General features: G+C 37.7%; 1 protein-coding gene across 1 annotated transcript in view; it reads right to left on the reverse strand.

The window, feature by feature from the left end:
* dnah7 (dynein, axonemal, heavy chain 7) overlaps positions 1 to 25,499 on the reverse strand; it is a 74,345-nt gene that overhangs the window by 45,611 nt on the left and 3,235 nt on the right. Inside the window, exons 10-33 of the mRNA XM_051119059.1 lie at positions 24,557 to 24,676; positions 24,155 to 24,338; positions 23,807 to 23,986; positions 23,178 to 23,450; positions 22,957 to 23,084; positions 22,808 to 22,886; positions 22,487 to 22,711; positions 21,834 to 21,980; positions 21,235 to 21,555; positions 20,641 to 21,008; positions 20,108 to 20,294; positions 17,465 to 17,658; positions 15,110 to 15,308; positions 13,802 to 13,942; positions 13,281 to 13,493; positions 13,060 to 13,169; positions 12,278 to 12,446; positions 10,385 to 10,487; positions 10,045 to 10,172; positions 7,120 to 7,332; positions 2,803 to 2,901; positions 2,436 to 2,684; positions 1,786 to 1,935; positions 107 to 289 (exon numbers count right to left, since the gene is read on the reverse strand). Of these exons, the coding sequence (XP_050975016.1) occupies positions 107 to 289; positions 1,786 to 1,935; positions 2,436 to 2,684; positions 2,803 to 2,901; positions 7,120 to 7,332; positions 10,045 to 10,172; positions 10,385 to 10,487; positions 12,278 to 12,446; positions 13,060 to 13,169; positions 13,281 to 13,493; positions 13,802 to 13,942; positions 15,110 to 15,308; positions 17,465 to 17,658; positions 20,108 to 20,294; positions 20,641 to 21,008; positions 21,235 to 21,555; positions 21,834 to 21,980; positions 22,487 to 22,711; positions 22,808 to 22,886; positions 22,957 to 23,084; positions 23,178 to 23,450; positions 23,807 to 23,986; positions 24,155 to 24,338; positions 24,557 to 24,676 (4,363 nt within the window). The remainder of the gene's footprint in view (positions 1 to 106; positions 290 to 1,785; positions 1,936 to 2,435; positions 2,685 to 2,802; positions 2,902 to 7,119; positions 7,333 to 10,044; positions 10,173 to 10,384; positions 10,488 to 12,277; positions 12,447 to 13,059; positions 13,170 to 13,280; positions 13,494 to 13,801; positions 13,943 to 15,109; positions 15,309 to 17,464; positions 17,659 to 20,107; positions 20,295 to 20,640; positions 21,009 to 21,234; positions 21,556 to 21,833; positions 21,981 to 22,486; positions 22,712 to 22,807; positions 22,887 to 22,956; positions 23,085 to 23,177; positions 23,451 to 23,806; positions 23,987 to 24,154; positions 24,339 to 24,556; positions 24,677 to 25,499) is intronic.

Consider the following 25,499-nt stretch of genomic DNA (forward strand, 5'->3'; position numbering starts at 1 on the left):
TATCTCGACTGTTGCAGTATCTGAAGAAATTCTGCATGCTCTGTTTGACCACAAATCTAAACATACTTGCTGAATCACATAGCTATCTTTGAAAAGATTATCTCACCGTGGCTGGCGAAGCTACTTCCAGGTCCATGGGTTCAAAGATAAGGCTCATCTGCGGGGACATCTGGATGATCTCTCCACTCATGAGACAAAGCTTCTTGTTGTCGTCCAGAACAGTATTCATGTTCTCAATCCACACTGCGTCCACAGGTCCATCAAAAATCAGCCACTTTCTGTCAGGACTCTGATGGGGAGGCAGCACACAGTTATTTTAGGCTCACATTGAACAATTTAACTTCAACTTTGCTGTGTGTGCTGTGTCTATGTCTCAATAAAATAGGTAAAACTACACATTATGTTTTTTTTTTTTTTTGTAAGAAAATTAGAGCTAACTGGCACAATACTTTTAGCTGTAGGACAATGACAGATGACAATTTCTTAGCATTTTCTAAAAGCTGTTCTGACTAATCTTGGATATCTGAAGTGAAAAATGAGGGTAACTATTTCTGCAGTCCGAGAAAAAATGCTTGTATTGTTTTAACCTAGATCTTTCCACCAAAAGTTTTTCCTGCTAAAATGATGCCTTCATAGCCTCGAGCAAAAACAGCGACAATCAAATATAAAGCTAAGTGCAAAGCAAACATTTGACACCCGTCTGCTCTTATTATGTTCCTTTTTATTCCTCAATTACAGCTATTAGAGGATCTAGGTTTGTTCCCCACTTTCTTGCTGTGCCAAAGACAATGCTCTACCGTGTCTTCTGACAACAACTGTTTTATTGTAAACATTTCTACTGTAAGCCAGTAAAACAACGCTTCAAATTGTAATCCTTTGGGAATGCGGGTATGACTGCACTCTGAACAACATCAAAGTCAGTACGTAAAAGATGTCACAGATTTAGGCTTAGTGTTACCATGGTGAAAGAAATATAAGAGCTACATGTTTCAAGCAGATAACACAATGTGAATGTTTTTTGTTTTGAGATGGCTTTAAATTGATGGGAGTTAATTTAATTTAATGACTTTTTCTGTGCATGGAGAGACATTATTACTTTTTACTAAATCTTCCACTATGTGCACATGCTGAGAAGCAATAAGTGGATGAACAGATCTGATGCATAGAAAGAGAGGGAAAGATGTATGGATGGATGAATGGAAGGAGAGAGGTATAAACTGACAGATGGATGCGTGTGCATTCCTCTGCTTGTAAATAAAGCATAGCACATCCAGGTTCTACATCAGAACGTGTCTCCTGCATCAGCAGCAACAAACGTATACATCGTGGTACTCTCATAAAAAGCACGTCAAAGACTGACAAGAAAGAGAAGAAATTGTTTATAAAAAAATCTTTGCACACAAAAAGTATTCTAGTAGCTTTATAAAATTAAGGTTGAACCACTGATGTCACATGGACTATTTTAACAATGTCCTTACTACCTTTCTGGACCTTAAAAAGTGGTAGTTGTGTTGCTGTCTAGGGTCAAAAAGCTCTCAGATTTCATCAAAAATATATTAATTTGTGTTCCAAAAATGAACTAAGGTCTTACGGTTTGGAACGGCATGAGGGTGATTAATTAATTAATAACAGAATTTTCATTTTTGGGTAAACTATCCCTATGTAATGGGGAGGGATGAATGGATGAAACGACAGAGGTATTGATGGATATATGGAAAGAGGGAGGGAGAGATGAATGAATGGATGGATGAACAGATAGAGGTATTGTTAGATAGATAACTGTACCTGGGAAGTGGCGAATGCTCTATAGCTGACAGCCAAGATGCCATCTGACCACTCATGGGACACAGGATCAAACTGTCCATACAGCTGGCCCATAGTGATAGACTTTGGGTTGATAACAGTGATCTGAACCCTGTTCTCCTCCATCAGTGCCTGCATTCAAAACAGGTCAAGTTTAATTGATATTATAACACAACACTTCCACAACTTTTTGCTGCAGTGTTTTCAGTTGCATCACATTAGGATGTGCATGAATGTGCTTCAGCATAGTGATTTATAGCAGTACCATCACTAAATGTGTTGTCTGTTCTCTGAAAACACAAGAAATCAAATTTGCTTTTTATAAAAACATTTTACAGACTTTCAAGCATTCTATTATACAAAAAGAGCAGTTTGTATTGTGGTATTGTGATACAAATTCACATCCAGTTGGAACTGCTTAAGAAATGTGGGAGTCTTTGAGACTTTGGGAGTTTACATCCTCTGGGTACAAGAAAAAAAGCGCTCGAAAACAGTCAATAAGTAGGATAAAAGAACAAAAGTTCTTAGAATCTTATGTAACAGACATACAATGTTGAATGTGAAAAGTTCTACTCCCACTGTGACTATTTGAGAAGTGCTAGCTTTTGTAAACAGTTGTCCATTTACAGCACCTTCTCACAGATGTCATTCAGGGCTGCGGCGAGCACACGGTAGGCAGACGTCTTCCCACCGAAGGGCTCTCCCACCAGCATGAAGCCATGACGCACAATCATCATTTCATAGATCTGCAGGATCTTCTCAGCAAAGAAGTCGGTGACCTGCAGGTTCATTTTAGCGCTGTTTTCTTTAATAGCCTCAAGCAACACACTGTAGTCTGGTTTTGGAAGCTTGACTCCGGGGAAGAGATCGGAAGTGATGCCCTGGACAGATTCACAATGACTGAGAAGTTAGTGAATATTAGTTGGAGAATCGCATATACATTTTTAATAACTGCATTATTTGTGGTATATATAGAATATGTTGATACAAATGTTGTACCTCAAATAACGGAAGGTCATGAGCTAGAAATTTCGGGAGGTTGACATCAATAATAGATCTCAGCAGCAGAATATCCTCATTCTCCTCTGGAAACTTCAGCTGTGACATGTTAAACACAGGGAGAGAAAGAGGTTTGACACTCAATAAAAGATTCGCTTGTGCCGTCACTTTTCCAAGGTCTCCAGGGGGAGAGTGGCATTCAGCCACATTGTCTTTGCTCATTCTTTACCATCACAGTCATTTGCAACTCAGACCTGAGGGGTTTAGAGCATGCCTTTGTCTCCAGAAGTAATTTCAAAATGGCAAAAGAGTGTGGTCTCAGGTGTGATGGTGCAAAGATTGCTGTGAAAATGACACAGGCGTATTCATTTCTGAGAACGACAGAGATGACACAAGCAGGCGCTATTCAAATTTGGCAAAACGAGGAAAGCGAGTGGGAGCTGCCAAGGTCAGGTTGCTCCTCTGCCTATTTCAGCTCTGTGAGATTCATTTTTGTGGCTCTAATATTTCAGGTTCTTTACTGTCACATTACAAAGAGTAACAGTCATGTATACATTCTTGTAAAATGCAAGTTGGTACTCCTTTCTTGAGAGCTTGTCCTGTTCTATACACACAATATTTCGTTATTCTGGCCAGTGACAGGATTCTATAAATCAGCTCACCTGCTAAAAATGTACATAATAACAACATTTATTTAAAGATAAAGTCATTTCACAACAAATCGAATTTTCCTTGATATTTCAAATGTTAAACAGTTAATTCAACAGTACACTTCCTTCCCAGTTAAGTAAGACAGTATCCACCTTATTTTTCCCGCAAGAGCGGGCATGGCCATTTGTAAATTTTATGGGCCTGGCTTCCAGTCTCATCCACGTCTAGCTATTTCAAACTGTACAAAACATCTCATTTTGCAACTTGATATTGCAAACTGGTGTGTCTTACCGTACTATTTTAATGTATTATCTTAATTATGAACACACTGGCTTGCAGTGCACACAGTTTTATTGTTTACTGGATGTTGTTATTCTTCTCATTATTTCTCTATAGAAATAGTAATAATGAACCGGAAGTCTAACTCATATGCTTACTTCTGCATTGATGAATGGTGGATAGATGCTACTCGGTACTTTGAAACTATGCCTGCCCAGTGACAATGAAGAAACATACTTATGACAATGAGGAAGCCATACTTATTTCTGTCCTTCCTGTAAACATGTAACCATTTATATTCACTACATCATCTGAGAATTTTTGATCAAGATGTGTTTCTGTTACTGGTAAAACATGAATGTTATTTGTAATCAATACATCAGTAATTTCAGCAAGTTTATTCCTAAGGTTACAAATATTAATGTGAGCTAATTTCAATTTCTTACTCGGTAACTTGATTAAAACTGACATTGTTTATAGAATTTCTTAATTTCATTCAATTTCCTCACATCTACTTAAAAACGCCAGAAGCCTTGATTTTCGCACTGCTGCAGTTTCTGGCTTTTGATGCCTTTTTTGTGAGGCTTTTGAATGTGATATTTAAAAATGATAGATATAATAGTATGTATCATGTTAATACAACTAAAACAATCCAGCATTAATAATCTAGCTAACATCTTAACATAGTAGGTTGTGGTAAGGCACCCTAACGCTGGTTGCCACCCGTTAGAAAACAAAAAAGAAGACAGTGTGTCGCTACTGCTGCATAAAATCACATCGAAGGAGATGACAGACAAAAGCGAGAAACTCTACACACACCTGAAAAAGTTAGCTCGCCAGTGTGGGAGTACTTTGGATTGATGGGGACAGACACCCCAGTCTACGGGAAGTGCCAGTCAACAGTACATTTTGCACGCTTTTTTACACTTATGGTTACAAACACTCTCTCCACATTCCTACACTTGTATTTTGAGTGATTTTCTTTCTTTCTTTTTCTTTCTGTCTTTCTTTCTTTCGTTGGTGAAAAAGTTTTAGAAATATAAAGTCCACAAGAATCCTATACATACACACTGCTGTTATAAAGGTGCACACAGGTCCCAAAAAATATTAAGCAGCACAACTGTTTCCAACACTGATAATAAATCAGCATATTAGAATGATTTCTGAAGGATACTGACACTGAATACTGGAGTAATGATGATGAAAATTCAGCTTTGCTTCACAAGAATAAATAATATTTTAAGGTGTACTAAAACAGAAATCTGTTATTTTAAATTGCAATTTTTTTTGTATTTTTAATGAGCATAAGAAACTTCTTGAATGGCACTGTGTGTATATGAAGAGTTCATATGCAATTTTTAACATTTTTTTAAAAATTATGTTTTATCATTGTGCATTCTCAATCAAATCGAGTTGGGTTTGTTGATTAGGTAAAAAATAACTAAAAATACAGCTAACTAACACAATAAAACATAATAAAAACATGATCTGTTTTTGAAAATAAACCCTTCATACATATTATATAATTTATGATTTTTATAATAAATATATTTGTATAGTTACAATTTACTATTGCATAGATATATTTGAGAAGGTGACACAGGCAAAATGTAAATAACAATTTAAAATTTTATTAAACAACAAAATGCTTTCCTGCTTAATACTATTGTGGAAACACTGACACATTTTTTTCAGGACTCTTTGATGAATAGCAAGTTTTTATTTGAAAAATAAAGTCTAAATGTCTTTATAGTCTGTTTTGATCAATTAAATGTGTCCTTGCTGAATAAAAGTACACATTTCTTTCAAAATAGTATTAATTCAGCGATGTGACTAGAAGCACAAGACAGTGTATTTACGGTTCCCTGTTTACTAACAGTTGTCGGACATTAAAACGTCTTTGTTCACAAACGTTAGTTTGGTCAGTAGCTGTTGACATCTTTCTTATTTGTAGCCACAAGATCCCAGACTGCTGCCGTGGTTACTATGTCAACCATTGTGAGTTCAGGATAGCAGAAGTGACTCTTTTATTCTGCACAGAACAATGGGATTCACTCCTTCAAATAAATGCAGCTGCCACTCCAAAAAGTTTGCAGGGAGTGAGTAACCTGTGTGACTCTGACCGGGGACATGGCTTTTATTCAGATGGTGCAGTCGTATCAGAACAGTAGAGTAAATGGAAAAGCAGCATCTATCTTGCTCGAGGCACATTGTGTAAGCACTGCAGTTGTTTCTTTGACCTGTCTTCTCTTATGGCCTGTGGCTGCACTGCTGTTCTCATTGTCCAAGTGTCGGTAAATGACAGCTGTATGAGGATATTTTCTTGTGCATACTAAATATGCTTTTAGGGAATATCAGTGCAACAGTAATAAATCAAACATCAAGGACCGAGCTCAAGTTAGGGCCACCTACGAACATGAAAAATCACTGTGTTCTGGCCTTGCTTCAGGGGATCTGCTCATGCTGAAATGAGCAAACACCATGGTGCCCTGTACACTAGCCTTCACTGCCTATCTAGCAATCAAATGGAATTATAGTATAACACATGACAACTGCACTCTTGTATTGACATTTCAATCTGAAAAGTGTGAAGTTTGAAATCATGCTTGCTTACATTCTGTTCTTTACACCTTAGGGATGATGAGGGTTGCACTGATCGGAGCCTAGATTTCTGTAGGGTCACACAGGTTTTAGCAAAGTTCTCAGTTTCAATATTCTGTGTTTTTCACAGATCTGCAATTCTCCAGGCTGCTGAATTGAGTGTGAACACTATTTATATTCAATGTCAGATTCATTTGGCTTTGATCCACAGGCGAAAAGTGGCGAGAGGGAGAGAGGAGAAGGAGCGTGCAATGGGAATTGAGATGAAGTGGAAATGTTTCACTCCTCTGACCCTTGGTAACTCTGTGCTGATAACAGTGGCAGGCGAAGAGGAACTGAGCCAATTGCAGTTGGGAGTCATTCAGAATTGCTTTAACAAGTTTATGAAGCGCTCAGAAACAGTGGCTCAGCAGAAGCAGCAGGAGCCAAAACATCGAGCTACTAAATGAAATGAGATGTTAAATCAAAACAACAAAAGCCTTCACATTCAAAGACAAAATGAAATCTGATTCTTTAAATCACATCATTATAGATTCAGGCCACAAATGTTGCAAATAAGGGGCCATGATTTGAAATGCAATTGTAAACACCACAGAGCAATTCTCTTGTGAATTTAATCAGTTACTCTAAGTCAGTGCAATATATATATATATATACACACACACACATACACACACACATACAATGTGTCCCTGCATATTATTTGTGATCAAAATATTTAAATCAGTTTCGTGATAAAAATTCCACAAAACATTTGGGGTTTTTTTTGCCAGATACATGTCTTACCTTCAGGTTCCCTGCGGCAGTCAGAACAGATTTGACAGCCCTCATGCCGTAATCATAGTGGTGCTGGGAAGAGAGCTGCTCAGAGCACAGTCTATACGTAGCTACAATCTTCACTGAGAGTGGTCGTGCTCTGACAAATCCACAGGAGTACAGCACAATCTCAGCTATCAGAGCATAGTCTGGCACCATCATAGCTACTGTCCGGAAGAGAGCCTGCAGCAGACAATTACACAACATTCACAATCACAGAACAAGGACTATATGCTCCAATAAAGCAGGACAGAAACACACAGTAAACACTGACAGCATGAAATAAAGAAACATTGGTATCAATACATTATTTGTATGGAGTGTATTTAATCATATTAATAATAAATAATGAATGCATAGTAAAATTAATCATCAATTGTTCTATAACACTTTGCATTACATAATTTTAGGTTACAATTTATTACCTGTAAATCTGCATATTATAAACCATGTTTAGGACTCTATGCTTACTTTTCTTTTTAGGAGCACAGTCAAAAATTCAGGAGCACCTGATCTGATCCAAAAAAAAAATTCCCATTACAAGCTGATATTTTACTCCTTAAAGTGATTTGCAGGGGAATTTTGTTTTAACTTTCGTCATGGAATTTTTTCATTGAAATTAAACTTTATTAAAAGTATGTCATCTTTTATGTAAGATTTTTAAAAATTATACTTTATAAGCTTTTCAATTTTTTTTATTAAAACAACAGAATAAGAATAAGCAGAATAAGTTACCAATCAAATGAAATCAGTATTAACAAAATTTATTTGTAATACAGAGGTGGCACAGAAGAACACAAAAGTGACTTGCATGTGCATTTTCATGTTTAATGATGCTCAGAGGTGACATCAAATTCATACATTCTTGTTGAGATTAATGTTTTAAATAAAATTTTGAATACAGAAATATTAAATGATTTAAATAACTAAAAAGATAGTTTAAAAATGAAACTAAAACTGGCAGTATGTGGCGGCAAGTCACAGATTTTAATTACTGAATTATTCATTCATTTGATTCGCTCAAATGGTTTCATTCAGGAATAAAGCGAGTGACTGTCTTTATGAAGGGGAAACTGAATCACTGACTTACTAGATTTGTTTAAAAACGCACGTTCATTTATAAACTAAACACCTCTGTGTCTGAATGGAGATGCACAGCGGCTCAGTTGTGACTTGTTTCAAACTATTTTTGATGACAAAATAGAGCAAAATCAGGCAATAGTGTTATAGTTAGACAATGTATACAGTTAGTCACTTAATATTAAAGTCCCCCTGTAGTGAAAATCAAGATTTTTATGTTTTATGTTTATTTATCTATGTGGTGTTTTTAATATGCTTTTAGACAAACCATGTGCCACTCCATTAATCAACACCATTGCTGAGTATTTTCTCCTTAAACCTGTAGTTTCCCAAAGGCTGTCACAGAAATGCGGTTTGAAACAGCCCTTTTTTTGCTACGTCACAAACTTCAGTAACCAATCACGTCAAAGGATAGATTTCTATTATTAGCATGCAAAATATACCAATAGGATTATCAGCACAAAACCAAATATTAAATAGAGCATTTAATAGAGGATATAGAGCACTAAATAGAGCATAATCACTAGGCGCTCACCGCTAACTTGAAAAATAACCCGCGGCAACAGTGTAAAAGTAGCCCCGAGTCAGACGCACCTTTCCCGCATTGCCGTCTGCACTTCACTCGCATATGCTCGCGGGCGCGAACTGGAATCACAAATTAAGCTGCGTTCGAGCCTTCAGTTATTTAACTGTAATTTAAATTAATATCTCATTTACAAACTCCCTTAAAGGGGTCATCGGATGCCCATTTCCATAAGTTGATATGACTCTTTAGGGCAGGTGTCACCAAACTTGTTCCTGGAGGGCCGGTGTCCTGCAGAGTTCACCTTCAGCTTTCCTCAACACACCTGCCTGGAAGTTTCAAGTATACCTAGTAAGACTTTGATTAGCTGGTTCAGGTGTGTTTGATTAGGGTTTGGGTTAAACTCTGCAGGGACACCGGCCCTCCAGGACCAGGTTTGGTGACCCCTGCTTCAGGGTCTTAATGAAAAGTCTATAATATACTTTGGTTAAAAATTCTCAACGGTAGTATAAAACTACGCCCTTTTTACCTTGTTAAAATGAGCTTGTCAGAATCAAAACAATGGAGGTTGGATTGTTACAGCTGATTTAGGGCAGGTCTGAGGTAAGACGCTCATGTCAATCAACTATCATGGGAGCGGTGTGACGCCACACCGACAGGCATCTAAGAATGGCTCGATTTGAAAAAGGGGATATTATTTTTACAGATTAATTAAAAACCACTGCATGGATTTTTATCATTATAGGGTAGATGTGTGCATACACTGCCAACACACATCAGAGTTCAAACAACATGTAAAAGTGAACTTTGCATCCGATGACCCCTTTAAAAAGCCCCATTAAAAGCTGTCATTCTTAGTTCATCACGATTTCACAAAGTTACATCATAATCAACAAAGCTCTCTACACTGCACAATGAATCTCTTATTTACACTCTCTCTACACTTTGTTTATTAAAGGATTTGTGAGGTATGTCTGTGATACACTATTCAACTTGCAAAAACACAAAGAAACCTTTAAAGCTCTCCTCAGTGCAAACACAAATATGCTGATCGGGTCAGTCGCACTGGTGCTCCTAAATATTTTTTCATAGTCGCACGCAGTAATTACTATCTTTTACTATATATAATTATATATAATACTATTTATAATTACTATATATATATATATTTTATTTCTTCTGGGAAAAAGATGAATATAGGGTATGTGGTTGGCTGGTGGTTGACACCCTCAAAAAATAAACACATTCCATAAGCATGGCAAATCTTTAAGTGAACTTGGTTCTCTACATGCCTTCAGGTTGTCAGGTAGTTCAGAGCGTCCTGCATAACCAGGGTTCATGGTGATAAAGACAGCACAGGTAGGGTTCAGTTTCAGCTCTGTCCCCTCAAATTGCAGCATCTCAGCATGGGCAGAAATACCTGTAGTGAAAAAATAATATATGCATCCAAACCTCATTGAAATTATAGATTTATGCAATCTAAGCATCTTTGACTGGACTCATCAAGTTCAGATGTAGGCATCCATTAAGTTTGATAGCATATGAAAAAATTCTGTAGCTCCATTGATTGAACCTTAAAATCCATTGACAACACAGTTGACATTTTAACTCAAAATATGCACACAAACACACCTCTCTGGATGGTTAAAATTTGCTGAGCCACCACTGAAAGCACTTCCAGATCAATACGGTTGAACTCGTCAAAGCAGGCCCAGGCACCGGACGACAACAAGCCCTGGAAGAGACCAAGTATCTTTACCATGACTTAAAGCAAATGTAGCCTGAACACTCCTGTGCTGCAAGATAACTGACAAAGGATGAGCAGGATGACATTAAAACGCAAGCCTTTTGCAATTCTAAGCTCTCTGATTAAGATACAGCTGGGGTTCCCTGATAGTACTGAGGCTGTAAAGCAAAAGCATTGCAATCTTTGCTAGCATGCCAAACTAAAAGCAAAACTAACATGCCTGTTAAATATTAGATATAGTGCGGTCTAAAAGTCTAGGACCACTAGAGAAAATTATTCTACTATGCTTTTATCTAAAATTTTCTAATACAATTTTTTAAATTAACATTAATTTTAAAATGTCTTAGTATTTATGTTCCTACAAAAGTCAAGCTGACATGAACTCCCGACTTCTTTCTTTCTTTCTTTCTTTATACATACAGATAATTAACATAGTCATTCTCATAATGAACTTGAAAATATTTTTATTAATTCTACTTTTCTTTTCAAAATCATACAACTTTCAGTTCATTTCCAGGCATAAATATGACAAAATTCTTTTAGACTCCACTGTATTTCCCCGAGAGAAATGTCTAACTGAACTGTGTATTTATAAAAGCCTCTATTTAATTAGAAATATTTTGTGGGGTCAGTAATCTGGCAGACAACACAAGACAAGATGAGACAAGACAAATCTCATTATGTACTATTATTTCCAAGAGTTCATAACCCCTTTATACAAGCAAACATTTTTTCTCTTCACCAACAATTCTGGCATTCTCAATCTGTTACTATAGTAACCAATGATGGTCACGTCAGTCAGTGCTGTGCTGTTCTGTTTGAGAGTGTTTTCTAAAGACACATGGTGCTTAACCTCATGTGTGTTATTTAACTTAGTGGTCATTTCATATTAGTCTTTTCCACTAAGCTAATGTCAAATACTGTTATATTATTATACGTTCTTCTTTTAAATATAATGCTGTGAGCTATAATTCAGAGTTACATACTGTTAGATCGCTGACTCCATGCCTAGACAAATAAGATCCAGCCCCGGACGCCAGATCCCGTCAGAAAATATCAGTTTGTCCGATATCAGAACAACCCGTCAGCAGAGAGGTCTAATACCCAAACCCTTTTAACAGGAGGTCTTGTCTGGTACCCAGAAATACCCAAAACACTATTAACAGTCTTCTATCAGCCAAGAAGTTGACTGAGGAAAATGCCAATGACAGTGATGAGCATAAGCAGGAGACAAAGTATGATGGTAAAAGGAGCAGAGTTTATTGAATAGTCTTAGTTGTGTATGTCTCAATGCTCAGACTTCGTCTGGAGAACACAAATTCAACAAGTATTGTTATACCAAACTGGTTCACAACAACATCCCATAAACCTTAAGTTTCTATAAACATTCCCTTGTATCTCTTATTCATGAAGACAAACAGCCCTTGAAGCCACACAGTCATAAGACTAAACAACAATGGAAAAAAATATATAAAAAAACAACTATAATATAATATAAATGACTAATCAATTAATGAATCAATAAAATGAATATAAATGACTATAATGATTATTATAAATGATTATATTGAATAACAAAATGATCAAATAATTAATGATTATAAATGAATCAATGAATGAAGAATAAATAAAGAAAGCAAAACACAACACAAATGTATGGTTGCTCTGAGGCAAAACACACACAGTTTGCATTTGAGGATTGTCATATCCTTCAATACAGTATAACTGGGCTAACTATTCATGACATACATCATAATTATAGACTTGGTAACACTAACCTTAAAGAATTTGCCCAGTGCAATGTAGTCCAAGCCATCTGAGCAGTTGAAGACTACACACTGCTTAGCTATGGCTTTAGCCAGATCTTTGGTGGTTTCAGTCTTGCCGGTACCTGCAGGACCCTCTGGGGCTCCGCCAAGATGTAAGTGTAAAGCTCCAAATAGAGTTCTGGTAAAGAAGACAGGTTGAAAAAGTGAAGCCAGTGTTTATGTTAACCAAATGTATATATATACATTTACTGAATTTAATAATGTTAACATATAGATAAAAATGATAAACACTACTTTGCAAAAGTTTGGGTTCTGTATAATTTTTACATTTATTATCCAGTAAAACAGTAATACTGTATGGTTAAATTTTCAGCAGCCATCTCTCCAGTCATCAGTATTACATGATTCTTCAGAAATATTTCTAATATGCTAATTTGCTGTTTAAGAAATGTTTAATAGTTTTGTGGATGCTGTGATTTTTTCAAGATTCTATTATGAATAGAAGGTTCAAAAGAACAGTGTTTATATGAGGTCTTTACTGGCATATTTGATCAGTTTATTGCTTTTTTTTTTTTTTGCTAAAGAGAAGTATTCATTTCTTCAAAAAAATATTTCAATTTCCTTACTTGAGAATGTACATTATATAAAATGAAAACAATGGGAAAAAATAAAGCATGATGTAAAATTTACAGTCCATTTAGTAAATGATTGTTTGCAGAGCATCTTCTGGGTGCAGCCAGACTGAATATTATTGCCTTTGTTTTTTTATATGTAATGTAAAGAATTCTAACCTATAGCAGCGATCAGTGAGAGGGGTAATGACCAGTCGCGGTGTGTTTCCAAGATACTCATAGCCGTATGCCAAGCCTGCATTGATCATCTTTGTCTGAAGCTGGTTTTCCTTCATACACAGGGTCAAAAAGGGAATCACAGAAGATCATCTGAGTGTCCAAAACAACAGCAAAGCATACATCATTTTCAATCACGCTTACAGACACTCAAATAGACTTACAATCCAATAATAGCGTAGTTGGCTGAGCCACTCAAAGTTGGTCTCATCATCCACACCCTTCTGTACCAGAGAGGCCAAAACGTCCCGGGCGTGAACGTCAAGCACCACCAGCGCTCCGAGTGTTACTCGGTTCTGTTTGGACAGCTTGCCACGCACCAGAGTCACAATGTCATCTATCTGACTATTGTTCTGCTCGAGATAAGCCTGAAGAGCCTGATTCAGAACACCGAAAAAAAAAATTGTTATAACGTACAGTAAGACAGCCATTACTGCAAAATAAACCCATCACGAAATGAGGCATAAAATGACTACACATTATCCTGGTTATTATATGGCTAATTGGCAAATAATTAAATAGATATGAAATATTTGAGTTCAATTCATTTTTTATGTGAAAAGAAAGAAGACATGAAAATAGCACAGTCTAGTTTAGCAAGTCACTAAGCACTAATATTTAGAAGAATGCCATGAATCACCAATAAAAAAGAGAGCTGTGCAATAAAAGACTATGTATAACATACCTTTGGTCCCTTTGCAATGGCTTCATGAATGTCCTTTGTCCAGTAAACCTGTGACACACAGAGCACTGTCTGACCCGGCCAGGCCCTGACCCAGTTGATCCTTAGGTCTTTGGGATATGCTTCAAATGCCTCACCAATCACCTGACAGCCAAGAGTCAAGGGGACAGTTTTACATGAATATGAAGACTGATGTGAAATTCATGCACTCTAACTTTTTCAGATTTGATTCATTTATAGCCTGTAACCATGATCTGAAATTTAAATTTTACCCCTTACAGTTCCATACTGTTTAAAGGGGTCATCGGATGCCCATTTTCCACAAGTTGATATAATTCTTTAGGGTCTTAATGAAAAGTCTATAATGTACTTCGGTTAAAAGTCGGCTCCAATAGCCTCGCGCTTGGTGCGCGACATACAGTGAAATTGTGTTCACGGTGACCTAAGTTCAAATCCCAATTTGTGTTCCTTTGCCGATCCCACTCCCCTTGCTTTTTACGCAATGCTTTCCTGTCTTATCTACACTGTCCAAATAAAGGCATTCCCTTCACAAACAAACGTAATCCACTGCATCTTCAGCGGATCAGACGTCAGAAGTAAATGACAACCACTATGTTCATTATTATATCCGGCATCGAAACAGTAGAGGTCGAACTGTTACAGCTGATCTGAGGTAAGACGCACATGTCAATCAACTTTCACGGGAGCGGCCTCTGTGGGTGTGACGCCACAACGACAGGCATCTGAGAATGGCTCGATTTGAAAAAGGGGATATTATTTTTACAGATTAATTAAAAACCACTGCATGGATTTTTATCATTATAGGGTAGATTTGTACATACACTCCAAACACACATTAATGTTCAAACAACATGTAACAGTGAAGTTTGCATCCGATGACCCCTTTAAGTTAAATAAAGCTCTGATTTTTATGTTTTTAATTCAACACCCTATTAAGTAATTCCGTGGTGTGAAATTTAAGTGTGAAAAGGAGGCTCTAAATACATTTGCATTCATTACGCATGTTTGTAAATAACATTTTCTTTCACTTTGATGTTACAAAGATATTGTGTTCATAAGTTAAATATATAGCCCTAATGCTTCAAAGTGCTTCCAAAAATATGAAAAGTCCCAAGTGGGTGAATGCTTTTTAGAGGCACTGTAAATCATTGTATTATTAACTCTCAAAAACCAAAAACTGTCATTGCACAGCCACAAGCAATTACCTGTGCAAAGAATTTGTCTACGGAAGCAATGAATGTACAAGCCAATTGTTTTCATTTCTGCTGAAATCCACTGACATTTCTGTACCTTGTGTATGGAGCGGAGCATGCCAGTCTCCAGCTCCAGGAGCCATTTCTCCACCTGCCCACGAGCTTTAGATGTAGAGATGATATCCAGCAGCTCCACCACCTCTCCTTCACTGCTCCTCATATGAGTGATGTCCAAAACGTCAGTGAACACGACATTAGCAATACCCTCAAAACACTTTTTCAGGTGGGGCTGCACCCTGGAACATAAAGATGCCAGTGAAATATTGCCCGTTTCCAACACAAGTCTGATATTTCACTTGAGGTGACATGCAAAACCAATTACTCCATGATTATGTTTCAGGAACACCTGAATCTCTGGTTCAGAGAAAAACCAATACTCAAATGTGTAACCCTGTCAGACAATAACATGGACAACTTTTATGCTGAATCACCTGGAGTCAGTGATTCTGTTAACATCATTTATTATCACTTCCACCCTCTGCTACTTTATGACACATACTTCTACAAACCAGCCGCTGCAATTCGGATTTTTTATTTCTGTAAAGCTAGAATTTTCTCTCAAACGTAACAGAAATGTGGGAGACACAAAAGATCAGTGAGAATGACATGGAGAGAGTGAGATACAGAAAAAGAAAGCAAGAGAGAGGTGGTCAGAACTAGTAATAGAGCAGAAAAGCAAGGCCAGCCAAGGCAAACATTCCTAGTTTGTGAAACCAAAAGCCCTATAGTAGTACAATTTGAACTTGCATTTGAGGCATCATCATTCATCATTAAACAAATACCTGGGGTGAAATATAACAAGATTTGCTTATACGTTAAGGGCCTGCACAGGGGAGCCACAGCCGAGAAACTAGGCCAGAGTGTCACAGGAAGAAGAAAAAGTACTATAATTAAATTCCCTCAGTAAATACTGGGTTTTAAGGGGTTCAAATTGGGTTTTCCGAGGCCGAGGTGAAGCTAAATTGCTTTTCATTTGTCCTTCCCTGTTCCTTTTGAGGCCTCACATACTAAATGTTCATGTAGGCAGCAGCGGTTAGGTAGGCGGCGTAACATCAGTTAGATGTGCCCTGGGAGACATGCCAAAGTAGGCTATGTGAAAACATAAGATATATTCATAAATATCACAGGCTTGAGATTAAAGCTCGGCAGAGCGAATGTTGTGTTTCTTATTTCATGTTACAGTAAATTACATCCGGCCTACATTCTACATCAAGGTGAAAATTCTTGCATATACTAAACCCTCAGAATTCCTGGGACTTTGTAGCAGTTGGAAGCTACTGAGTTGTACCGATACAGTTTCACTCTCTGTTATTCTTCACAAAAATTCAGAAAAAAAAGCATAGCAGCACCGCACATCGAAAATTGACCCAAACTTGCATCATCTTAAGGTTTTTTGAATAATTGATATAGCACAGACTGATCTACCATAGTTCTTTCCGACATTCGGTCATAGAGCCTGGCCTTATTATAAAGCAATCTATCAACAAAGCCAATCCCAAACACCAAGAATATTGAAAACAGAAGACTTCAAAGTCAGATCCACTTAACTGCTGACAAACAATATTCCTCAAGCCCATAAATCATATTGTTTTCCAAAAATGCTTGCTTTAAGCCTCTTTTCCTTTGAGGATATGGAGAAAGTGTGAGATTACTGTAACCACACTAAAAGTGCAAACCCACAGAAATCCTGACACTTCCTATAGCTTCAGGAACATTTGTAACTGCACCAGTGGATATGGATCCAACAGAATAATCACTAGTGGTTGACTGTGGGTTTTTCAATGCTCAGTGCCTATACTTCTGTTCAGAAAGCATAGTCGCTGATGACAGTTATAATGCCATTATACTGTATACACTACTGTTCAAAAGTTTACGGTGAGTAAGATTCAACACTGATAATAAGAAATGTTTCATGAGTACCAAACCAGCATATTAGAATGATTTGATTAGAATGAAGCGACACTGAAGACTGCAGATGGCTGCTGAAAACTCTCTGCCATTACAGGATAGAAACTGCATTTCAAAATTTATTGAAATAGAAAACTGTTATTTTAAACTGTTATAATATTTTACAATATTACTGTTTTGTAATAACAAATGTAAATGTAAATAAATGTAAATGTAGCCTTGGTGAGCACAAGTGACTTCTTTCATTGAAATCATACCAACTCCAAATGTTTAAAGTTGGTGAATATAACAATTCAGCGATAGTACATTATATGCCACAACATTGCTAAAAATGAAAAGAAAGATTAGTTTATACAAAATTTACCTAAAATTCACAAAAAAACCCATTACTTGCTGACAAAGCTATTAGTAAAATTTTACAATAAATGACCAAATATCACTTTATCTATAGACTGTCATTACTTTCAACAAAGCTCTTGTGTACCTTGTTGGATCCTTAGTCTCAGCAAGGATCTCCAGCAGCTCGTCATTTGACAGGAAGAAGAAGCGTGGGAAATAGAGTCTCTTCTTCTCCAAGTATTCATTTAGACCCTTCAGAATGAGTTCCAGCAACTCGTTACTGCTCTTCATCTTTTCTAGCATTTTTTCAATGGCCACCACCGCCAGGACATGCTTGTCCTAAGAGAGAAACACATGTAATGCACAGAACGAAAATACCAAATAAATCTTTTTAGACACAGTCACAATTTAAAAGCCATTTAGGTATGTGTTATAAAAAGTCCAAATGAATGGCATGGGGTAACTAGACTTTTAGTCTTCAGAAAATATGATTTACAAAATGTGTCACTGTCATGCTAGGTTTGTTACAGGCCATCTGAAAGGCATTGGGATGCAGTTCTTAGGTGTTGTAATAGGTTGCAAGGGTGTTCTGGGGAGTTGCTTACATCCCCAAGCCAAACGAGACCACCAGTTTCTACAAAATTCAAGTCCTTAAATATGCCTTGGGTTCCTTCTTCAGTGTATGCGATTCAACCATTTTCAACACCTCTCCTCAACAAGCCCCAAGGTAATATCCATGTGCGAGTTACACTCTGAAGTTTAATATTTGGTGAAATCCTTTACCGTATGTATGAGAAATATCTTCTATATCAAGTACCACTAATAATTTAGTAGATCAGAAAAGTGCATATTTGACCGTAACAGGCATATTAGACTGATCTCTACAGGAAGCCTCTGGACCGTGTGAGATGTTTTCAGGTTCAGCTGCAGTTGTGAAACTCAACAAGCCTGAAAATCATGGGTAATGAAACACCATCAGACTTCTTTTAATTCTCTGCCCTCAAAGTTCAGATAAATCCATTTATGAAAAGATGATATTCATAGCCATATTTCCCTGGTTTCACAAAAGAGTTCATTTATGAAAGGTGTTTCCCACTAGGAAAACTCATCTTATCTTTCGCGGTCTGATTTTCAAACGTTCCTCCAAAGGTTGTATGAAGGCCACGTCCTTCATTAGAGAGAGAGGAAACAATTGGATACCCCGCCCCCTCCCTTTCCACCCCTCACAGATGCTGCTCACCTGTAAAGAGATAATAATTGCTTTTTCCCCTTTTCGGATTGCTATTGATTTTCTATTACCTACGGTGACTAGACTTCACGTTCACAGAGAGATTGAAGTTTAACGATCACTTTTGGATGACAAAAAGGCCTGGGTTTCTTGACAGGGACTGAGAGGAAGTAATGAGGGGTTGTTAATAACCAAAGCCTACACAAAATAACCCCTTTAAAACATGAAAAGACACCATTGGATAACTCTAATGAAAGAGAGAAGGGATGTTTTCTGCCAATTACTCTTTTAATTATTCTCCCTCTCAGTCACACTGAATTACATTAGAGTGAGAGGGTGAGTGCTGCCGGAATGTGTCTGAATGACGGAAATCATCCGCTTCCTTTCACAGGGTGCAGAAACATGCAGGTGGGCTGCTCAACAGAGCCATACATTTTCTTCATGAATGCATTCCCTTTCATTTACAGTAGCATTATGCCTCGGGATCCAAAACAGCTTCGTATGTCCCTTCTTGTGTCTTCAGCAAAATAAGAAAATAAGATCTACATATACCACACTGATGTTTCCCCCAAACACCCCACTGGTATTATAAGCATGGCATTCTTTATGTACTGCTGTTCATGAAACCAGCTTTCCCGTAAAGCAGCAACAGGCAAAAGCACCTGCCTACCAGCTGAAATAATACGTGTTTGCTTTTCCAAGACGAGCCATTTATGGCTCGTAATGTGGAAATCGTGGAGTGGTGTAGGAATTATTCAGAAAGAAAACATCCTTAAAGAAACCCAGAATTTCGAATTCAATTACAGAATGTTTATCTCCGTTTCTGTCAAATGGGGAAAGTTAGGAACACATTAGAAAAGAGTAAATAAAATCTGCAGGCTCTGAAGAGCTCCGTGGGTAGCATAGATGAAGAGAGACACCTAGTGGGTATTCTGATATCGCAGTCAGTAGTATTATCAGATTACAGCTTGATTAAGCACAAAGCTGTTTTTCAACATGCTCATCGACATAATTGCTTTAGATGCACGTACAAAAAAATATATGACTATCCTAAGCTTCAATTTTTGTTTGTCAACTGTCAGAAAATAGTCTCTACAGCACCTGTGACGAATTAGTATACTGCCTTTTAACTCACATAAAAGTGCTGAGTTTTTTTTCGAACCTACAGACACAAATTTTCTCAAACTTTGCCTCATGCTGTTCGACGACCTTGTTTTCTGCACACTCTCACATTTGAGTCCCTTCAGACAAAATCCATAATTCCTATTTGACGGTACAGCCGGGCGACTTTTTTTCCATTTAGAGGAGGACAACAGATATTGATGTCTCTCATAGCACTGAGACTGGGGTTGCCAATTACTTGCTGAAGAGTCTCTAGATGAGTGACTGTGTTTGGGTGTGTGTCTGATAGCTGTCTCATTTGTCATGAACACACTATAGTTTTACACAATAGAAATGTCAGGAACTTTTTCAAAGAGTTATTAGCAGTTCTAGATATAAACAAACCCAAGTTCCTGTTTATATTTTGCTACATACTGTATGTAGGGCTTTCTGACTCACCAAGCTGACTTGTTTCATAGTGTCCCTCCAGGTTTTATCCACAGCAGTAAAGCGACGTCCCTCTTCGGGCATCTGGGCCATGATGTCTGGGGAACTGAAGATGGGCTCAAGGTAGAGCCAGGTGCCTTGAACCTTTAACCACTCATCCATAATTTCTTGCAGCAAAAGCAGCTTACCCTCCCAGTCCCTGAGATACATGCAGACACACAGTGTAAGCAAGCGAGACAAATAGCTAAAAAAAAAAAACTGTACTTTTCTGTACCACTGATACAGTCTCTTTTTCCATTTTGGTGCTTCAAAATCAGAATTACAAAGTATGTGTTAGTGGCATTGCTATCTATGCAGGGTCAGAAAGCTCTCAGATTTCATCAAAAATATCTTAATTTGTGTTACAAAGATAAACGAAGGTCTTACAGGTTTGGAACAACATGAAGGTGAGTAATTAATGACAGAATTTTCATTTGTAGAATACACTTATGAACTATTGTTCATACTGATTGCAAAAAATGCAAAAGCAGACACTCATTTCTCACCGTATCTCAGCCTCAAATGGCTTGATGAATGGTGAGCCTCTCATGGTCTGGGTCTTGACAATATGGTCATCCAGCAGCATTTGGATTTCATCCAACGAGGACAGAATAGAGGTTCCGGTTTCACGATAGGGCAGGAGGGTGAATTCCATCTCCGCCCATTCACTAGCCATGCGCTCCATGGCCTTTTCAAGCCCGTGTTCCTTGCTGGCCCCTTCACTGATGGTTTCAAAGGCAGAGAGGTGAGCTTCCAGATGCAGTGGAAGAAACTGGGCCACACAGGCATCTTCCTCTGAGGGTTTGAGGGGGAAGCCGACAACTGCAGACATGGCCTCCCAGTGGCGCTCGCGGAGACCGGGGTTACAAAGCACCTGCCGAAACAAATCATCCACGTAATTAATGAGCAGCCCAGCATAGAATATGCACTCTCAGAATTCCCCAGAAAGCACAGCAGAGATTTCAACCCCTTGCATGTTCTTTATTAAAAATTTTGGCTAATTTATAATGCTTTCATCTACCAATAAAAGTGAGGTACTGTTAAAAAAGGATAGTTGGGACAGTGACTCAAATGAAAAGCATCATATCTCTGTTCGGCACCTGCACTAGAGGAATGTGTTCCTTAAAGGCTTCCACTTCCGCCTTCACAGAGGTGGCGATTTGAAGAGCTTTTGGTGAGTCCTGGAAGCTTTTCTCTAGCTTGTACAGGGAACGACTGTAGTTACCCACATCAGCTTCCACTTTGTCCGGGTTGACGGCTGCGAGCGGGCCGTTCACCCACTGACGGTGTTGATTCTGAAACTCAGCTGCTGTCTCATACAGCCGCAGATAAGGGAGCAGACGGTCTTGAACAGTTTTACACTGTGGGTACTGAGAGACAGGCCAGCCAAAGGCCTCCTCCTCCTGGTTGAAGCCTCTGATCTGATGGATAAGAGAGTGAATGAGTTTGATTGTGCAGGTGCAATGATAAAAGGGGCTGTTCTCAGAGGCACTCTAAAACTCTTTGATAAATCCAACTGATAAATATCCTAAACATCCATTGTGTGAACAGGATTGAGTTTTTCAGAATGACAATAGCATTTTCAGCATTTTAATGCAATATGCCAAAGTTTGCATAATATTACGTGGAATGTTGACAAAGACCTGGCTAATGAAGTAGTGACATAAACCAATATTTTTTTGTCCACAGTACCCAGTACCTTTTCCATAACCAAGTCCAGTTTGGAATTGAGGGCCTTGGCTTTTTTCAGATACTTGTTGAGTTCAGAGAGGTCACCAAAGGTCATAAACTCCTCCACTTGCTGTTCATAGCTCTTGAGATCCTCCACAACCCTCTCACATCTCAACTACGATTGAAAAACACACATTATTTTATGCATTAGTGCAGCAGTGCCAGACTGAACATCAAAGTGCAGAGTTTTAATCATGTGTCTCATTGGTGAATTTATGTTTGAATTTCTGATTTTTCTGTTTTCTTATATTTTGTTCTACGTTTTTGTTCATGCCGAGTATCAAATTAAATTTTAAATTTTACTTTTTTATGTCTCTCTGTGTGTTTTTGTTGCTGGTATACAATAAATGCTTAGTAAATGTACAGTACATTTGGAATGTTTTGTTGCTACTAAGTACTGAATAAAAGTTCATGCTTGGAGGTTCTTCATTGTTTTCCTTAATTTTTGTTCTTACATGCACTATATAATGTACAGAGTGTTGTGTAATGTGAAGATTTGATGTGTCTGTAAATCTGTTGCCTTGCTGACACTGTTTATATGTTTCCATGTTCGGTTTGATCAGTTGTTTTTTTTTTTAGAATTGCCTGTGCTGACTGGCCAGCATGTGGCATCCCTAGTACCTTGAGGCCATCCTGGAACTGGTTGGTCTTCTCTTTGATAATCTGACGGTGCTGATCAAAGACGGAAGGCATGCGTGCATGACACAGGAAGGTCTTGCTGTTCAGCTGAATGTCTGTGAGCGAGAATGTGACATAATCCACCAAGAAACACAACCTGCTGTTGGACTCCTGGAGCTTCATTTCCAACTGAGGCATTTCTTCTTCCTCCACCTTCATCACATATGCCTATGACAAACAGGAAATTATATACTGAAAGATCTTTTGTTTTTTGTGTTTGTCGACAGAAACAGGTTCAAAGATAACAATGGAGGTCAGTATTACCTTAAGTTCCATGAGTTCCTGTGTATTTGATGGATTTCTTAGGGCTTTATTTGATATTGTATCATATTCCTCGCACAACCTAGAAATCAGTGACACAGATTACTAACAGGTTACTGGCAAAATGTTTTGGAAATTGGTAAATGACTCACTTGTTATTAAACTCTTGATGACCCTGCAACATGTGAGTGACCAATTTCTGCAGGAGACCCTCTGCTCGTTTTACAAGGGCACGGACCAGATCATGGGAGTGCACTTCAAACATGCCCAAACGCACCACCTTAAACACAATAAATGAAGATTTCGGTCATAATTTTGAAAGGAAAGGCTGCTAAAATATGAAATGGTATAACTGATGTAAATAATCATCAACCTTCAGGGTGTTGTATTGGATCTCATCAGCCAACTGCTGGTAGCGTGTCACCTCCATCATCAGCTCCTGGAAGGAGTGCTGTTCCTGCAGGAACTGGGTAACATCCTCCTCAGCTTGCTGGGACACCAGAGGTGCATACTTATCATAGAGACGGACATGTTTCAAAGGTTCAGCTCTTTCTGCGTGTATTACACGTCTGATCTTCTCCTGCTGGGTCTTCAGGATCTCTGGCAAGATGATGGGCTTCAGAGTACGGTGTGTTTCTGGGCCAGGCTACAATAAGCAGAATATGCTTTCAAAGGGAACAGCAGTGTCTGGTTATAATGTATACATTTGAGGGGCTCAAAACAATTAATAACTTGCTAGAAATATAAATGTTAACCGAGTTCTTAAGTTAACCGAGTTCTATTTCAGAGTGAAAAATCTTGTTGACTCAGTTTCAATAAATGGTCTGAAGACGTTTTGAATTCTGAACATATAGTATGTTTTCAAGTACACTGAACTCTTTTATCTCAAAAGATCAAGCAAAATTTGATTCCTCGTGATATGATCCCTTTAATATTTATATCGCTATCAAACCACACAGCACAAGCGAGATGTAACATAAAATTAAAAAAACATATGTTTACCCATTCTGAATACAGCTTCGTCTCTACTCGAGGGATCAGACTTAAGGATTTCAGCATCATGTCATACACATTTAGCAGAGTGCCTTCAAAATGTTTGAAATCAGGTTCAAATTTGATAGTATTTTGATCCAGCACCAGCCTTAGGACAAACCCTGGATGCTCGTAGGCTCTCACTGACCGCTTCAATGAGGAAAAAAAAAACACGTTACTTCACAGGCCATGGGGATTTATAAAGGTTGTCAAAATGTAAATAATAAAAGATACACTGAAAAAGATTACGCAGTGATATAAAAATTCAATTTGTTCTAAGAAAAAAAGGTTCAGAGTTTGCCGTGGTACAGATCTTACAGGGTCCTGGGCGATGAGGTGTGTGTAGTCCTGAATAGACTCCAGTCCCAGGCTTTGGAGCTGGGAGGTCATGAGCGTGGCTAGACAGTTGTAGAAAGACTGCAGTCGAGCAACACTAGTGTTATTAGGGATCAGTTTGCGCTTGCTACCAAGACAGCAGATTTGCTGCACTTCTGGTATCCACCTGTGTGGTTCAAAAAAAGAAAAGAAACAATCAAACTTGCATTGTTTTTGCAGGGTACAGTCTGCTAGGCTTAGGAAAATGATTAGGATTCTGTTCCATTATCGACAACTGCATAATTGCGTAATATACTGCAATATTGAGTAGTAGTCAATTCATCAATCACTTCATGTGGTCAGTGATGAACTGACAAGTATATGAAAACAGCTGAGAGTGCTTACTCTTTGAGAAGGATGCCTGTGGCATATTCAATGTGTTTGCTGACTAACTGCTGAAAGGCAGACAACTCCAAAGATTCCTGCTCGTTGTGGAAGACCTCCACATCAACAAGACGCAACTTCCTGCAGAAATGAACAAGATAATATGGACATTATTAAAAAGGTCCCTTGTGAGAAAGAGTGCACTAGATGCACTGAATGTGCACCCTTAAAAGTATATACATTACCAGTCAAAAGTTTTTAAACAGTAAGATTTTTAATGTTTTTTAAAGAATTCTCTTCTGCTCACAAAGCATGCATTTATTTGAACCAAAATATAGCAAAATCAGTAATACTGTGAAATATTTTTTACTATTTAAAATAAGTGCTTTCAATTTGAATATATTTTAAAATGTAACTTATTCCTAAGCTAAAATTTCAGCATCATTACTCCAGTCTTCAGTGTCACATCCTTCAGAAATCATTCTACCATGCTCATTTGCTGTTCAAGAACATGTATTATTATTATTATTATTATTATCAATATTTTTTATTTTATTTTTTTCAGGATTCTTTGAAGAATAGAAAGACCCAAAGATCAGCATTTATCTGAAATAAAAAGCTTTTGTAACATTATTAACTATACCATTTAACCTCTTAACTCTCACCCACCCCCTCAGTGGGACGTCTAAGTTTACTTCACTATATTACAAATAAATCCTAAACAGATATTAGAAATAGATATTTTACCACTGTTATTTGTTACAAATTATGTCAGAACAGTAACAGATTAATTTATGACAAGACTGCACCTCAAAACTCTATATCATAACAGGACCTTTGTCTCAAAAGTCTTTTCATTGCCTTTTTCACGTTTTAGAAATCATCATAAATGATATATCAATGGAAACTTAAAACCTCAAAATTCATCCTGTGAAAGCCATTTTAAAATCGGACATTGCTTTAT

This window comes from Labeo rohita, chromosome 9 (assembly GCF_022985175.1).
Source record: "Labeo rohita strain BAU-BD-2019 chromosome 9, IGBB_LRoh.1.0, whole genome shotgun sequence".
Lineage (NCBI taxonomy): Eukaryota > Metazoa > Chordata > Actinopteri > Cypriniformes > Cyprinidae > Labeo > Labeo rohita.